Here is an 18,134-nt window from a genome sequence, read left to right as displayed (position 1 = left end):
CCGCCCCCTGCCGCCCCCCACGAACACACACAATGGTTATTTGACTTCAATTTCTCTACCAGGTCACTATTACTGAGGTCACATGCACACCTAATGGTGTCTTATTTATTCTTTTCTTTTGAACCCCATTGTTTTCTGTCATCTATCTTAATTTATACACATACCTATTGCCTCCCTGAGGTTTTTTTTTGTTAGTTCCAGGTGTACAAAACAGCATAATAATTAGACATTTACCCCCTTCATAAAGTGATAACATCCACCAATCTATACCCTTCTGACATTGTATATAGCTGTTACAATAGCATTGACTATATTCCCTATGCTATACTTTATATCCTGTACTGATAAATTTTTAATTATAGTTGACACTCAATGTTATTCTACTTCAGCTTCAGGTGTATAGCTCATTGGTCAGGCATCTACACAATCTATGAAGTGATCCCCCTGATAAGTCCAGTGCCCATCTGGCACCCTGCATAATCTTTACAACATTACTGATTATATTCCCCATGCTGTATTTCATATCCCCGTGACAATTTTGTGACTACCAATTTCTACTTTCTAATCCCTTCACCTCCTCCCCTATCCCCAACCCCTTCCCATCTAGCAACCATCAGTTTTTTCTCTATATCTCTGAGTCTATTTCTGTTTTGTTTGCTGGTTTATTCTGTTCTTTAGATTCCACATATAAGTGAGATCATATGGTATCTGTCTTTCTCAGCCTGACTCATGAGTTTTTAATGTCTCTAAACTTAAGGACAGAACTGGGCCAGATTCTAAAGGATTCTTAGAATCCTTTCAGAACCTAACACAGTGCCTTGTAACATACTTTTCGTAAAAGCAATGATTCTGTAATCCCAGGGCCTAGGTTAGAGGTTTTGCTCTGCCCTCTATGAGGTGACTAATGTCAGGCACGTCATTACAGCTCCATGAGTCTCAGTTCTCTCATCTCCAACACAGGAAGACATGATTGTCTCTCCTTCTGGTAGGTGTGAAGGTTAAAATGATATATTTCAAATCAAAAGTTTGAATCTTTATTGAGAGTAGGCAATCAAACAAATATTTTGATTTGATAAATGCGTTCTGTATATGTAGACAGATGCATACATATATGCTTTACGGTTTTAGCGAGTTCAAAGTTCCTATTTTTCTTTGGTTTTCAAATATCTCTCAATTTTAAAAATTAGGTACCTTTCGAAGCACATTAATGCCATGGCCTCATTAAATTTTGTTTTGGTTTCATAGAATATTGAAAGTTCTTAAATGGAAAATAGAACACTAGTAAATTCTAGGGGATTATATTTTGATACCTGTATTTTTTTTTAGATAGCATAGTTTTACTAATTTCATGATTCGTATCAAAGTTAAAATTGCCCCTTTGTATATTTTGGGAAAAGTAATGTGTATAATATATTTTTCTCTATATATATATTTACATATTGCAATATATATTTTATAATTATGTACAAAGAGAGAGAGAGATTTAGTTTTCTCCTACCTCTTAATTGGTAATTTATTAGAGTGTATTTTTAGACTCTTGTGCAATGAACTCACCTCAGACGTTAATTTGCCTTATGATAGAATCTTATAATTTTGCCATTAGTAGAAACTCTTTGGTTGGGATTCAAGAAAGCCCTGCTTTGGGCTAGATTTACTTTTGGAGCAAACAATGATAAAATGAATTTTTAGTTTATGGCTATGTCATGTTCATGAAAAGAGCCTTATCCAAGTAGTATGTTAAAGGCTTATATTAATATGTATAAATCTTGATGAGCTGTCATAGAAACTTAACTTTTGTGTATATCAGTTAGCCAGTGGTAAGATTGGTTTCATTACACGTCATTTGCTTAAAGTTGCAGAACCAATTGGCAGTATTAAGTGAGGACTTAACTGTATTTTCCATTCAGACTGTATATGCTTTTGAAACAAAATGCCTAACGCGTGTCTCCACTTGGGTATCCCGCTGCCATGCTAAACTCAATATATCCAAGTAGGTTATACTCCCCTTTCAAACGTGACCTTTCTTCTGCACGCTCTGTCTCAGGTGGTGGCACTGTCGCTGACCAGTTCACCCAAACTGGAACCCTTCTAGACTCGCCTCTCTCCCTTGCTCTTCATAACTAATTGGTTATCAAATTGTGCTCATTTTTTCTCTAAGATACATCTTGGGTCTGATTCTCTTCTCACCCCGATTAGTACTCCCTCATTCACACTCACAATGACACTGCCCCGATCTTCGGTTTAACCGTTTGGCCTGTTGCATTTCATTCCTGCCCCATGACTGAAAAAGCAGTTGTGGTCCCTGTGTTTACTGAGCCTGTGGCCTTCACCGTACGTGAGGGGAGTCTCACGGCCAAAGTCCCTCTGGCTTCATCCTGTATGAGCGTTTTCTCACTCTGGGAGTAGCTTGGTGACGTGTGACAGGAGCGCAAACTACTTTCGTTCTGGTATTCGGCCATTTTCAGCACTGGTTTCCAGGGCCCTGCAGAAGCAAAGCAGAAAGAGAGTAGAGGTTCACGAGGGAGGTTTCTAGTGCCTACAGATGGAAATGCAGTCTCTCAACTGCCCTCATTCCACAATGACTGCAAGGGAGGCTGGGACATGTAGTCTAGCTTATGGGCCCAGGAGAAATATTGCAATGGTTTGAGAAACAGATTACCAGTCTTGACAATGCTCATGTTTCTCTGTTACTCCAGTGAGCCTCGCTGCCATCAGTGTGACAGTTCTAGAGTGAAAACCTGACACTTACTACAGATATTCAGTGACTTCCTAAAACCTCATGGAGAGTGCTCCATGACCTGGCCCTTAATCAAGTCTCGAGTGCCACCTCTCATGACTTATCAACAGGCCATTTGTGCACTAGCAGCATGAGGTTTTCACACTCACTGTCGTGCATTTGCTTATGCTATACGCGTGCTCTGAAATCTCAGCCCGCCTCCCCTCCACTGCTTCCATTTCCACCAAACTAAATCTACTCCTCTCTTTAGCGTCAGCTCAAAACTACTTCCTCCAAGATGATTTCTCTGTGGCTGTCCTCTGGACTGGATTTGGTGCATCACCTTTTGTACGCCTCTGCTTTTCTCCCAGCATGTGTATCCACTGCAATCTGTTTTCACATCTCCCCTCCCTGGACGTTGAGCTTCCTGTGGGCAGGGCCACTCTGCACAGGGACACGGCTGCACAAAGCACGGTGATTAGTGCATAGTTAGTTGGGCTTTGCTGGGTGAGCGCTACCTCTGGTTCCATGTCTTCCAGATCCATCTCCTCTGAGACCCCGCCCTTCTGTTTCTTCCACCTTCTGCCTCTCTAAGTGTAAGCCTCTGGTATCAGATTGTGTGTTTTGGTTTTTGTAGAGCAGCAGTTTCCCATTACGTGACATTGGTCAGCACAGCCCTTTGCTTAGCGAGGAGCGGCTCCCAGGGTAGCAGGACTGCCAGCGGTTTCTGAGCCTGTGCTTTCGCTGCTTCTGGCCGTTTTCTCTGGAGTGAGGCAATGATAGGATGAGTGTCTATAGTCCATCCAGACATTTGTCTGCAGGCTGCAGTTCATGTGAAAACACTGGCTGGAGCTTTTCCCAGGAAAAATGCCCGGCTATTGGGAGAACAGTGAATGTTTTGTTGGCACGAAGAGAAATACCCTGGGTACTCAGCTTAAATGGTTCTCATTAGAGCTTCATGCTTCTGTAAAGAAGTAATTCTTTAAAATTCTCTCAGCTTTAGTTTCTTTAAAATTTAATCAGCTTAAGCTTTGATTACAAGTGAAATAACAGAAAGTGAGAAAAATACCTTAGGTAATTTGACATTGATAATAGGGAGCGGAAAGAATTATGTATCGTAGAATGGAGATTTATTTAAATGATTTATTAGGTATAATCATCAAAAATATGTAAATGTTAAGAAAATTCAACAATTGGTATCTGAACACAATATGTAAGACCTAACATCTGGAACAATTAAGAGACACAATTCCTTCCCCAAACCAAGTGTGCTTTTTATCTAGTTTGAGTATTTTTTATTCTGGGACCCATCACTTAGTATTTTAACATGTCTTCATAGCAACCTTTCTCTTTGTCTCCATTTTTCACTGGTAAAATTTCTAGGCCTTCCTTATGCTAGCTGAAGTTGAGAGTAATAGACAATGGACAGAGGTTCCCAGGAGCTAGCTCATGAGTGACGTGCAAATTGTGTGTAACACACGTTCTGACTCTTCAAAGGCCTTTTTGACGTACTTGCTAGTTCTTGGCTACAGTCTAGATAGGTGAAGTATTATTGATATCTTTATGAATAATGGATTTATAAACTGAAGTGTAAAAGAAAATTAAAGATCAACTGATAGCTTTCTAAAAATTTAATGAGAAAATTCCTTTTGCAGGGCCAAGGGCATTAATGTAAAAAGTAAAAAAAAAAAATCATATGTTTTTCAACTATTTAATATCTAAGTTTTATGACTTGGGATGAGAAAGATAATTTTGTTTTATATATTTATTACTCTCTCTTTTAAAGTAGGCTGTCTTTTAAATATTTATTTTTCAATAATATATCCACTTTTAATCTTGAACTGGTATTGGAAAGGAACATTTTTGTTGTATTGCATTGAATGCATTTAAATATATATTTGGCTTTTATAAACTGGAATAATATATTTTAAATCTAATATAGACTGTGACATAAACCATTTGTACCCTATAAAATTCCTACATTATCTTGAAAGCTGAGTTATTACAAGTGACCGTTTATAAGTTTGTATATATATATATTTTTTTTTAAAGATTTTTTTTTTATTGGGTAATTGGGGGGATGGGAACAGTGCTGGGGAATTAGGGGAAGGGGAACAGACAAGTTGCTGTTGTTTTGTTCTTCAATCTAGTTGTGGAGGACGCTGCTTCACTGGCCCAAGTTGGCACCATCATTGCGCTCTTCCCTGGCGAGGCAGATCAGTCGCCGGCTTCTGGACGGCCGCTCACTGCGGCTGCTGGCCGCTCACGCTGGCTGCTGGCTACATACGGTAGCCCATGGCAACCCACTGCCACAGGGACTGCAGCCTATGCCGTCGCCAGCAACTCACGGCAGCCCAGCTCCAGGTTGAGCTGTTGTTCAGCATCTTAGCTGTAGAGGGCAGTGTCACTGGCCCTCATATGTGGGATCCGAACAGGGGCCCTCTGGCATCCCAAGCGAGCTCTTAACCATCGCGCCACTCGGCCGGCCCCAAGTTTGTATATTTTTTAAAACCCAAACATGCATAAAGGTATAACTTACGTTAGGCATTTAGAAATGTTTACAATTGCTCCAAAAGGTTTGGGATTTCTGAACATGAGCTCTGCATTTAGCAACTATAAACTTGTTTTCTTTTTGTTGCATCATTTACATTGTCTCAGCAATTCTTAATTTGTTTTCATTAGTAGAAAGGATGTATCACATTACTTTGAATTACTAATAAAAAGAAAAATATAGAATATAGTTTTACAAATAGAACATTTGTCTTTAACGTTACGTTATTAAAGATTGCTTCTAAATCTCTTTTTATAAATCTCTTGAATTCCAGGTATCGCAATTTCAGATGAACTTGATAAGGTAAGTTGAACCATACATCTAATGAAGAGAACATGAGAACTTAGGTTTGAGTGCACTATCGAAATTAAAAAGTTTCTGAAACATGAAATGTGTTAATATAAATTATTTGGTGCCAACATTTTAAAACTTTCAAAGTTATATGCTTATATTTTTTTAATGAAGGTTATTTCCTGAAATATATATCACCTATTCTTTTGAGTCAAGGAGTTTTGAATTTGGTTATATAAAACTGAATCACTGTAATCACTGAATCACTACATTAAAAAATGAACACTAATAATATTGTATTATGTAAATTATTTGGATTCTGCCTAGATCATCTAGATGATGATGATGATGATGATGATATGGAAGACATATAGTTCACTTGTTCTTTTCTACGGCTACTTTTTTAAACCTTACTCAGTTTTGTTGTTGTTGTTGGGTTTTTGTTTGGTTTGGTTTTTTGGTTTTTTTTTTTTCTTTTAAGATGCAAAGAGAATATGGTGATGCCTTGCATTGGAGTGATAGTTGTGAAGGTGATGAGAAGTGATATGATTAGGACTATATTTTAGTGGTAGTATCAATGGAGCTTGCTATGGATTGGATGTGAGGAGCTATAGAAGAGATCAGTCAGTGATGATTCTTAGGTTTGGGGGATAAGAAACTAAGTGAACTGTGGTGCCATTTACCAAAATTAGAAAAGCTGGGGAAAGAGCAAATTTGGCAGGTTAGGATAGCAACCTGCTATCCCTTTTGAATTGTTTATTTTGAGTTATCTGTTAAACATGTTTATATGAGTTGTTGCTTGTAAAGGAAATGTGATTTAGAATTATACATTTAGGAACGATTGGGATAGAAGTTCTCATTTTTTTGGCCTCAAGACCCGTTGATATTCTTAAAAATTATAGAGGACTCCAAAAAATTGTAGATTATACCTTGACATATTTACCGTGTTACAAATGAAAACTGATAAAAGTGTTACATATTTATTCATTTTAAAAATAGTGACAAAAGCATCACATTAAAAAACATATTTTTATGAAAAAATACTTTATTTTCTACAATAAGATATCTGTGAGAAAGTTACACTCTTTACAGTTTAAAAAACCTCTTTAATGTCTGGCTTAATTGAAAACTTCTGGATTGTCATATATGCTTCTGTATTCAATCTGTTATGATATCTTGTTTTGGCTGAAAAAAAAAATTGACATGAGATATGTAGTTGGAAAAGGGAGAAAAACCTAGAAATAGCCATCAGCAGTTGGTAAACATCGATCCAAATACCTCTCTAAACAGAAAACATTGATATATTTGGCTTGGTGGCTAAATACACAGAAAGAAAATGATAGAAAATGTTGTACAAAAATGGCATCATTTAACTATGACATCTAAAAGTAAACTATACTGTAATAATTACATTATTTTTATAAAAACAATAATTAGCATTTTTCTATTCCAAATAAGAATATGCCTTTTGAATGTTGTACCACAAAAATAAATTTTTGATTTACTAAATAAATAAGTAAATAAAATATATGAATATGTTCTTAAAAATGAATTCCCTTTAATAAGCCATCATAATATTTTAAAATCATTTTAATTTCTATTTGTATTAACTGCATGCAAACTAGGCCATGACTGTGTGTAGTAGCTGGCTGAGTGAGTGGCAGGTGTCGTCTCCTGGCTGCGTCCTCTTTTTCTAGTTCTCTGTGTCTGTCACTGTCTTTGCCCAGACTGGTCTCCTTCTTATACTATGACTTTCCTTACAATTTGCAGAACTTTAATAATCCCTGCTCTTGCATTTATACCCTATGTTCATTTTAAGTACAGAGACACAATCATCATCATTTCTAGGCTCATTTGCTGCTTCCAACATATTCTGCAAAACCCTGGATGTCTGAGCCATAAATTAGCTTGTGTGAGTCTTTTTGGCCCATGTCCTTCCCTTTTTTCTGGGTTTGATTTGCAGCTGGGTTAGTGTCTACACCTTGGCTAAAGAACATACTGATTGTCTTTTGAACTGAAAATGGATTTCACCCTCACCGGATACAACTGTGGATTCCCAGACACCTGGTTCCAAGTATCATCCCCAGGATACAGGCTCCCCTCTCTCTCCCTTTCTCTTCCAAGCACTAGCTAGCTCAGGGGAGTGTCCATATAACTACGTTGCTGATTTTCATTTACTTACTTAATAGGCATCTTTTTGAAGCCTTCATGGAAACTATTGAAATTTATTGCACATGTATTTTCGTTTTTATTGAGGAAGACACTAATTGTCACACTAAATAAGATTTATTGAAAATAAAATATTCATGCTAGTAGAAAAAACTTGTTCCCACTCGCATACTTGATTTTCAAGAGTACCAGACAATACAAATGAAACACACACTTTCTTCCCGAGTCGCAGCCGCGATAGGGAATCACCCCTTGGATGAGAGGAACCGCCTGCCCCATGGCGCCCTCTGGTGACCAGGAAGCTCACAGCTTTGCTTTTTTCTCACTAAGAAAAAGTGAGTATCAGACAGACACTAAAGAAACAGTCACACAGAATGACTTACAATTTGTGTTGACCTGACACTTATGTCTTTAATGTAATAATAAAAATAAATACAGATTCTTCCTTTTAATCTTCCATTAGCAATATTGGGGGTTCAGTAAAGATATATTTTTCTTAACCTTTATAAAACACTGATTTTTCACTGTCATTCTAATTTGTTTATAATATCATTGAAATTTTTTCTTCTGTGACCTTTAAAGCTAGTTTACAAATTCTGAAAAAGATAAGAATTATTAATTCTATGTAAAATGGAAAGATAAAATAAAACAGATACTAATATTATTTTGAAGGCTTTCTTTTAAACTGTAGGAATTCTATTAATTTCTGATTGGTTAATCTTTTCGTTTCCCTTTCCTTAGCCACAGTTCTGGCTTTCTATTGCTTCTATAATAAATTAAAACAAGAGAATTTATTATGTTACAGTTCTGTAGTTTAGAAGTTCAACATGAGTTTTCCTGGACTAAAATCAAGGTATCAAAGGGCTGCCTTCCTTCCTGGAGTTCAAGGGGAAATCTGTTTTCTGCCCTTGGTATTATAGCTTCTAAAGGCTGCTTTATTCCTTGGCGCATGGCCCCTTTCTACATCTTCCAAACCAGCGACATCTCATCTCTCTCTAGCTTCAGCTTGGGAAAGGCCTCCAATTTTATGGGATGTGCCTAGGTTGGGACCACTCAGCTAATCAAGATAATGGCCCCATTGTAACATCTTTAGCCTTAATTATGTGAAGTTCCTTTTGCCATGACATGTGACATATTCACAGGTTTAGGGATTAGGATGTGGACATTTGGGGAAGCCATTATTTTGCCTACACAGTCCTCATCTGAGTTCAGATGGTGTGACCTTTCATAGCTATATATAATTTTTCAGACTCCTATGATTCCAATTCATCCCTGAAAATGTCATACAGTAGGCATGGTTGGCGCCTGCCCAGTTCCCCTTCACCAGGACGGTGCGACCCATCTTTCGACTATGAGTGTTGGGTGCCTTCGGGCTCCTTCATCTCCCAGTGAGAAGCATCCTGCCCAGAGCTGCCCGGGTTGGCCCTCGACGAACACCTGACTGAAATAAGGCTCTGTGTTGTCATTCATATCCCAGAGCTCCCTAGGGGATCGAGCTGAGCGTAGAGCTGAGCTGAATCGTGTTTTCCCTTGCTTTCTCCTGCTTCCTTCACTCTTACAGGTTTCACTTAAAAACTGCCCTCCCCTCCACCCCCCAGTAAATCAGTTTCTCAGCCTCTAGTTTTAGGGAACCCTAGCTAAGACATGCCATGGGAGGAACCTCCCTAAAACCAAATCCTGCTGAAAAATTTTTTGTGACTGCCTACTACCTACCAAATGAAGTCCGGATTCCTTAAGACTAGACTTAGCAGTCGCTTTTTTTTTTTCATTTAAATCTGTATCGTATGCTGTATTTCACTGTTTTTTCTCTATCAGAGTCTGTGCTGTACTCAACCAGGAGTAGTGTAAGACAGCCAGACTCTAGTACTTCCAGGTCACATTTTTTATGTATTTTCATATTTTCATTCATTGTCATCCGTCCACCCCCTTCCCTGATCTTTTTTGCAGAAAAGCGATCTCAGCTCATGTGCGCTCTTCGAGAACGCAGCAGCCACATCACAAATGGAACTTCTTGTCTCTCTCTTGGAATTTGTGTTCACTGCTTCAGGAAGTAGCTTGGTATTCTGGGAAAATCCGCAGAATCTTGGCTGTTGTCATTTTCTAATTATGTGACTTCAGAAAGTTATTCATAGATGCCGAGCTTCAGTGTTCTGCTCTGTGAAATGGAATGGTTTTAGTAACTATTAAAAATAACATCAGTTACTTGCTCACTCAAAAATACCTTTAGGTAGATTGCTAAGCTGTCCCAAATATGAAGCATTTAAAGAAACAGTTGGGAAAATCATTTCAAAAAGGAATGGGTTAGAGGGAAAATATGAGCCCGCTGCACAAACCGCAGGTTTGAGGTTCAATATCATTGCTCCAGTTGAGCCACATTGAGCTTTTTGTCTCTCAGTGTCATCACCCCCCATAGGATCATAGCAAACTGGTTGTTCACAGGAAGACGAACTTCCTGCAACTGAATCCTAAGAAAAGAATGTCTCCAATGTAATCCTCATGGAGTAGAGACTGTATAATGTGTCATTATCCTCAAAAATATTCTTATATTTTTATGAACGAAAGACAACAGAGTGAAAAGGCAGCTTTTGGAATATGAGAAATATTTGCAAATCATATGTCTGATAAGAGGTTAATATGCAGGATATATAAAGAACTCCCACAACTCAACCGCAAAACAGCCTGATTAAAAATGGGCAAAGGACTTCAATAGACTTTTCTCCAAAGATGATATACAAATGGCCAGCAAGCTTATGAAAAGATGCTCAGTGTCACTGATCATTAGAAAAAATGTAAATCAAAATTACAGTGAAACTACAGTGAGATACCATCTCATATCTATCAGGGTAGCTACTATCCAAAAACAAACGAACAAACAAACAAACAAACAAACAAACAAACAAACAGAAAAACCCCAGAAAATAAGCGTCAGTGAGGATGTAGAGAAATTGTCTTGTACACTGTTGGTGGGAATGTAAAATGGTGCAGACACCATGGAAAGCAGTACAGCAGCTCTTTCTTAAAAGCATTAAAAATAAAATTACCAGATGATCCAGAAATCCTACTCCTGGGTATATGTCCAAAATAATTGAAAGCAGGATCTCTAAGACATATTTGCACACGCGAGTTCATTGCACAATTATTTGCAGCAGCCAAAAGGTGGAAGCAACCTAGGTGTCCACTTATGGATGAATAGATAAACAAAATATGGTCTATACATGCAATGGAATATTATTCAGCCCTTAGAAGGAAGGAAATCCTGTCACGTGCTACAACATGAAAGAACCTTGAGGATATTATGCTGAGTGAAATAAGTCAGTCACACAAAGATATATACTGCCTGATTCCACTTATATGAGGCATCTGAAGTAGTCAAATTCATGGAAACAAGTAAAATGATGGTTACCAGGGGCTGGCGGGCGGGAAGAGTGGGAGTTAGTGGGTACAGGGTTTCAGTTTTGCAAGACGGGAGACATGTGCTCACATTGGTTTTGCAGAGATTGATCGCACAGTGAGAATATATGTGACATTATTGTGCTGCGCGTTTAAAAATGGTTAAGATGGCAGCTTCTAAGTTCCATGTTTTTCATCACAATGAAAAAGTATATATTCTTACAGTAAGAAGGTCATTAGTTTCATAGGAGTTTTTTGACTAATGTCTGCTGACCTAGGCAGATGTCGTAATGCAAAAGTAGAGTTCAGTTAGAATAGTTCCACAGAAGTCTGGATAATGAGGTATAGGACAGGGCTCCCTGAAGTCGTGGCTCAAGTAAAAGATACATTTTATAGTATTTAGAGTTTGGACAGTCCACATGTCTCTTAGACAACCCATCAGCCTGTTCTCTTTAGCTCTCGTTGCCTGTTAAATGATAGTGAGTTTGAGTTTCTAGTCCTTGAGTCTTTAAATAGATATAATAATAATAATAATAATAATAATAATAATAATAATAGTAGATATAATAATGGACTCTTGAGTGAATATTCTAGACCTTGGGTTAAGCATTTGTTATAGATTATACCATTTTATCCTATTGAAAAAATAGGTAACATTTATTGGGAACTTAACTCGGTGCCAGGCGGTGTTTTAAACTCCTTACCTGTGTTATTTAATGTGCACTAATATCCTGGGAAGGAGGGACTGTTATTCCCACTTGACAGGTGACCCAGGAGGGTAATAAACTTACCAGAGGTTGTAGAAAGTAGAAGGGGAACATAAGCCCAGGCAAATCAACTCCAGAGCCTGTGCTCTTAATAATTACATCATGTCTGTGACCTAGGTACTGTTACTCACCGGGCTGACAGGTAAAAATAGTAGCCCTTAATTTTATAAGTTCCTTTTGTGCCATAGTAAATGGAAGCATGGAACTCAAAGCCAGTCTATACGCTCAACCTCTCCAGTGGATTATGCCAGTACTGTTCCTATTATAATGCCTGGGGCAGAGTAATCACTCAATTAATAATGGCTACTTTTTTTGAGAAACTATGTTTCTTAGAAACTCAAGCCTATGATAAATGATGAGTGAATAACTAGCTAGAACTAAAATCACCTTATTCCTCTAATTCGGTTGTTCTACCTTCTGTGGCCTTTTACCATTTTTCCCACTGTCAAGATATTCTCTGCGGGCTGTTTTATTACATCGAGAGCTCTAATTTGTTCCATTATGATGGTTATCTGGAAGGAGAGGAGGCGGGTGGTGTCTGTGGTCACAGTGTTTCAGGGTGGAAGTGAATATATATGAGACCCTGTGAAGGCTAACTCGGCAGGGGACGATATGCATTTATCAGGCACATAGGGTGACAGGTACCGTGCCAAGTGCTGTGAGTACACTTCGTCACTAACATTCACAACAGTCCAAAAGAAAGCTCTTCTTATCTCTGTTTTCCACACACAGGACAGGTGAAGCCCACAGACTTTGGTAAGTGGGGCAGATTTACATGTATAGCTAATATCCTGCTCAACTCAGATTTGGGTACAAATTGAACTCCAGAAACCCATTTTCTTTACCAGTGTGTTATCTTGCCTCACTAAAAAGCGAAGAAGCTCCAAGACAGCCTATCTTATATTAATGCAGAATGGCTGTATGTGTACTATTGGAATTCCATGCACACATTATGTGCCATGGGCTTTTCTGGCCACTTGGTGGGTGTCTCACTAAGTATACCAATGAAGAGCTGAACTCAGCAACTTCGAAGTAAGGCATTTTTCTACCAGATAGCTATTCACTTTCCATTTCTGTTCATTTCTTCCCAGGCAAACGGTCTGTGTGTGTGTGTGTGTGTGTGTGTGTGTGTGTGTGTGTTGTTGTTGTTGTTGTAGTTGTTGTTTCTGTTTTGTTTTGTTTTTGTCACTAGCTGGAGAATGGCTGTTATATCCAGTAAGACATGCTTAAATTGGTATGATTATTTTGCCCTGCTTCTGTATTTCACAATCTCTTGCCTGCTGACATGTGACCTACATGTGCATTACATGATCTCTTTGGCAGTAGAGGAAAGTCCATAGAGCTGTTTCTATGCTATGTTGGTCATATGTTTGATTTATAAGATAACAGCCCTAATAGTAAGGGAGACAGCCAGTAGGTAGGATTGTTGCCCATCGTTTGTCCTAAAAACCTCTCTGAAATGTGGAAAAGGACAAACAAGGAAAAATATTTGCAGTTTCCATCACAGACAAAGCCCCATAACCCTAATTATAGGGCGCTTTTAAAAATAGAGGATAAAAGACCTACATTTTACTAAAAATGAGCCACATGAGAAGATTGTTCACAGAAAATTAAACAAAATGCTTAACTGTATGAAAAGATGCTCAGCCTTGTTCAAAATAAGAGAAATGCGAATTAAATACCATTGCGCATCCATCAGATTTAAAAAAATCCCCCAGTTTGTTAAAATACTGTGTTGGTGAGTCTGTGGGGAGCAGGCGCTTTCACACATTGCTGGCGGGAATGCAAAATGATGCGAACACTATGGAGGGAAAATTTTAAATATCGAAAAAAGTACATGTGCAATTATTATTTGATCAAATGATCCAAATTCTATGAGTTTATTCCAAGGACACACTGGCAAAAATAGGGGAAAACCCTATGCATGTTACTATACATTTTTGTGCTATTCAAATATCAAAAGAGTAGAAATAACTAACTGCCCATTAAAAGAAGTATACTGGATTACTTATAGTTCATCCACGCAATACCGTATTTCCCTGAAAATAAAACCTAACCGGCAAATTAGCCCTGGCATGATTTTCAGGATGCTCGTTAATATAAGCCCTACCCCAAAATAAGCCCCAGTTGAGATCGTCAGCCAGACATGACTGTTTGAATATATGTAGATTTTTGTTCATGAATAAATGAATAAATATAGATTGTTGGGGCAAAAATTAATATAAAACCCGGTCTTGTTTTCGGGGAAACACGGTAGAGACTACCGAGTCATCCTCAAGATATGTTGTTAAAAGAAAAAGGCAAGGTGAAAAAATGTGTTTATAGTGTGCTACCATTTATCTAAGTGTAATGAAGATATAGGTACAAATTTGATCATATTAAAGCCAAAACAATAATAGCCAAACCTGTCATACTGTAACACACACACACACACACACACACGCACACGCGTGCACCCCTCTACATACACCCATAAGTGAAGGTGAAAGAGGAGTTCTTTCTCATAGTTAAGTACCAACAAATAAATGTAGAAGAATGGTGAAATTAGAAAATCACGAATTGGCAGCCATCATAGTAATTGATGCAGCCAAGGGGCAGCAAAGGATATTAAAATTAGTGGGTGAAATTTTCATGAATTACAGGCTATCTACATAGTTTCACATTTACTCCCAGAACATAATAATTAATGAGAGAAAAGTAGCAGTTTTACAATGAGAAACTTGAAAGACCCTACCTAACCAAGTGATCAAGGTTCAGTTCACTATCGATAGAACAAATCAACATTGTGTGCCTTGTGATACGAATAGAACACATCACGTCTGTGTTACTTTTGCCAAAGTGCATGACTTGAATATAATCACGAGAAAAATAGTGGAAAAACACGCATTGAGGGACTGCCTTAATAATAAGTGGTCCTTGTGTTTAAAATAAACATGAAGGCTGTAAATATCAAAGAAAGACTGAAAACTGTTCCACATTAAATGAGATAAAAAATTAAAATTGGGGCCAGCTGAGTGGCTCATTGGGTTAAGAGTTGGCTTGGGAGTGTGAGCTCTGAGCAGCAGGGCCGCCGGTTTGGATCCCACATGGGCCAGTGATGCTGCACCCTCTACAGCTGTGATGGTGAACAACAGCTTGATCTGGAACTGGGCTGCCGTGAGTTGCTGGCTACGGCGTAGGCTGCAGTGGGCTGACATAAGCTACCATGAGTGGCCAGTGGCCAGCGTGAGCTGTCATGAGCCACAGTGAGCAGCTGTCCAAAGGTCGGCAACTGATCTGCCTTAGCCCGGAAGAGCACAATGATCACAATACCAACATGGGCCAGTGGGGTGACATCCTCCACAACTAGACTGAAGAACAAAAAAGGACAGCGGCTTGTCTGTTCCCCTTCCCCGATTCCCCAATAAAACCTTTAAAAAATTAAAATTGAATGCCATATGTAATCCAGGATTTTCTTTTTCCATAAGCAACATTATTCAAATAATTGGGGAAATTTAAACAGGTTGGTACATTAGTATTTTATCAGTGTTAATTTTTGGTTTTGAGAATTATACTGTGGCCATAGAAGAAAATCCTTTTTTATAGGAAATATACCCTGAAGTGTTTATGGGTAAAGGAATATCATATCTGCAACTTACCTTCAGGCGGTTCTAGGGGAATTTTATATATATAGATAGAGATATGAGAGAATGATAAGGCAAAATATCAACCAATAATGTTCACATTATCACATTAACAACATTTGGGCAATTGGGTGAAGGGTACACAGGTGTTGGATGTTTTTGTTTTTCAACTTTTCTATAAGTCTGAATTATGCTTAAAACATACCTATTTCTTAGGCCTGTCCACTGTTACAAACCCAATAACAATGAGTACCCCTAGTGTCCAGATTCTGCTCTTAAAACATACTTCCCACTAAAAGGAATCAGAGTCCGTTAGAACAATGGCTGGTTCCTGTCTGGAGCAGACATACAACATGAGCCTAAATCTTGTCATGCCAGAAGGCAAGAACACTGAAATACCACTAGGAGTGTGTCAAAAAGAGCTCAGGCACCCAGGTTAAATAGTCTCCTACTGGAAAGAATTGAGAAAATTCAAACATGAACAAAAATAATAACTGCAATGCAGTTAATTGTATCTAATATCTTAAAATCTGTGTTCATCGAAAAAAAGTTAATAATCTTTAGAGAATGTTAGCGGGCCAAAGTAATTATTGTAGAAAACTGCTAAAAGTAAAGACTCAAACATTTCATCTGCCTTTCTTTTACAAATCGTACTTCGGGTAACCAAGTATTTGTTGACAAGAAGTATCTGTTTTCAGAAGTATTTCAACAAATAGATGAATGTGGAATTCTAAAATTAGACAATCACCATTTGGCAATTCCTACTGAATTAATGAATCTCAGGAAGATTTATCAGCTCTGCCATTATCACTGAAGAAGAGTCAGTGTGAAACTCTAACCATTCTTTCTGAAGCAATATTTCTTTTTTTAAAAAAAAACACCTGCAACAAAGCTTCATCCAGATCTAACTACTTATTTACAGAAATTACAAGGGGCACGGGAACATTTTAAACCACATCACAGGGGGAAAATCGAGACTGTGGAAAATTCACAGGACAAACTACTTGAGTTTCTTGAACAATAGCAATAACACAATTATAAGGGGGAAAAAATGAGACAGAGGAGGGGAACCTATATATTAAGAGACATAAAAGACAGTCACTCGAAACATATGGCGTCTTGCATAGAGTCTGACTTGTGCAAACAAACTACGGTAATTTCCCTGAGATCATCAGGAAAATTTGAACACTAGTTAGATCTTTGTTGATACTGAATAATTGTTAAGTTACTGTTAGGTATGCTAATGTTATTATATTTGTTTACGGAAAGTCGCTCTTTTTAGAGATCCATATTGGACTATTTACAAGTGATATGGTACAGTGAATGAGGCTTGCTTTGAAATGATCTGGGCAGGGGAGGAGGAATTGGAAGGGGTGTGGGTTGAGATAAGGATGAAGTGAGTTTACCCATGAGTTGATGATAATTGATGAAAATGTGTGTGGGTACAAAGGGTTTTTTGGTGTTTTTTGTTTTTTTTTACCATTTATTTCTACTTTTATATTTGCACGACAGTGTTCAGTAAAAGAATGAAAACATTGAAATCTCAGGTAGGAGGGTACAGAAGATAGCAGTGGAGGGGGGAGGGGTAACATCGGGCACCTGTTTGAGGTAGGAGGCATGCTAGGCATTTTCTGATATGTTATTGTGTTTAGTTCTTGAACATCTCTGGTGAAGTGGTTATGCTTTCTCTGTCTTATAAATGAGGATACCGAGGCTGGAGTGATCGATTTGTTCAGGGTCCCCTGCTGGCCTGATCCCTCATCTGTCTGCCTCCAAATCAGTGCTTTCCCCCTACAATGCATTGTACTTCACCATAAAAGGGCAAGATCTAAAAAATGGGCTTATTGTACTATTTTCACAACTGTATGAAGATACAACTTGCGTATCATCAACTTTCTCTTTTAAAGTGTGTGTTTCAGCATATTCATGGAGTTGTGTAATTATCACTACAAGCAAGTTGAGAACATTTTCATCATCCCCAAAAGAAACCCCATACCCACTCCTCATTCTCCCTAAGCCTCTGCCTTAGACGGGCACCAATCTCCTTTCCGTCTCTACAGATTTGCCTGTTCTGGGAAGTTCCTATAAATGCAGTCATACAATACGTGGTCTTTTGTAACTGTCTTTCAGTTAGTATGTTTTCAGGGTATACCCATGTTGTAGCATATATCAGTACTTCATCCCTTTTTAATGCTGAATAATACTACATTGTATGACCAGACCACACTTTGTTTATTTGTTCATCAGTTAATGGAACTTGGAATTGTTTCCACTTTTCAGTTACGAATAATTTCTGTGAACATTCATGCATACGTTTTTGTGTGGACATGTGTTTTCATTTCTCTTGGGTACATATGTAGGGAATGGAAACGCTGGAGCGTATGGTACTCTATATTTAACTTCTTGAGGTACTGCCAAAATGATTTTCAGAGTGGGGACACCATTTCACATTCCAAGCAGCAAGTTTGAGGGTTCCAACGTCTCCATATCCTTGCCAATGCTTGTTCTTTTCTATCTTTTAAATGATAACCATCCTCATGAGTGTGAGTAGTATAATACTGTGGTTTTGATTTACATTTTTCTAATGACTCCGTGATGCTAAGAATGCAATATTGAACCACCGACTC

At 38.1% G+C, this 18,134-nt stretch overlaps 1 protein-coding gene across 1 annotated transcript in view; it reads left to right on the top strand.

The window, feature by feature from the left end:
* LOC109377887 (uncharacterized protein C8orf34-like) overlaps positions 1-18,134 on the top strand; it is a 125,240-nt gene that overhangs the window by 80,879 nt on the left and 26,227 nt on the right. Inside the window, 1 exon segment of the mRNA XM_019634358.1 lies at positions 5,542-5,570. Within this exon segment, the coding sequence (XP_019489903.1) occupies positions 5,542-5,570 (29 nt within the window).

The sequence above is a fragment of the Hipposideros armiger genome, unplaced genomic scaffold (genome assembly GCF_001890085.2).
Source record: "Hipposideros armiger isolate ML-2016 unplaced genomic scaffold, ASM189008v1 scaffold_1602, whole genome shotgun sequence".
NCBI classification, from domain to species: domain Eukaryota; kingdom Metazoa; phylum Chordata; class Mammalia; order Chiroptera; family Hipposideridae; genus Hipposideros; species Hipposideros armiger.
Note: the sequence above shows the minus strand (reverse complement) of the source record. Positions and strands in the feature narration are given on the sequence as shown.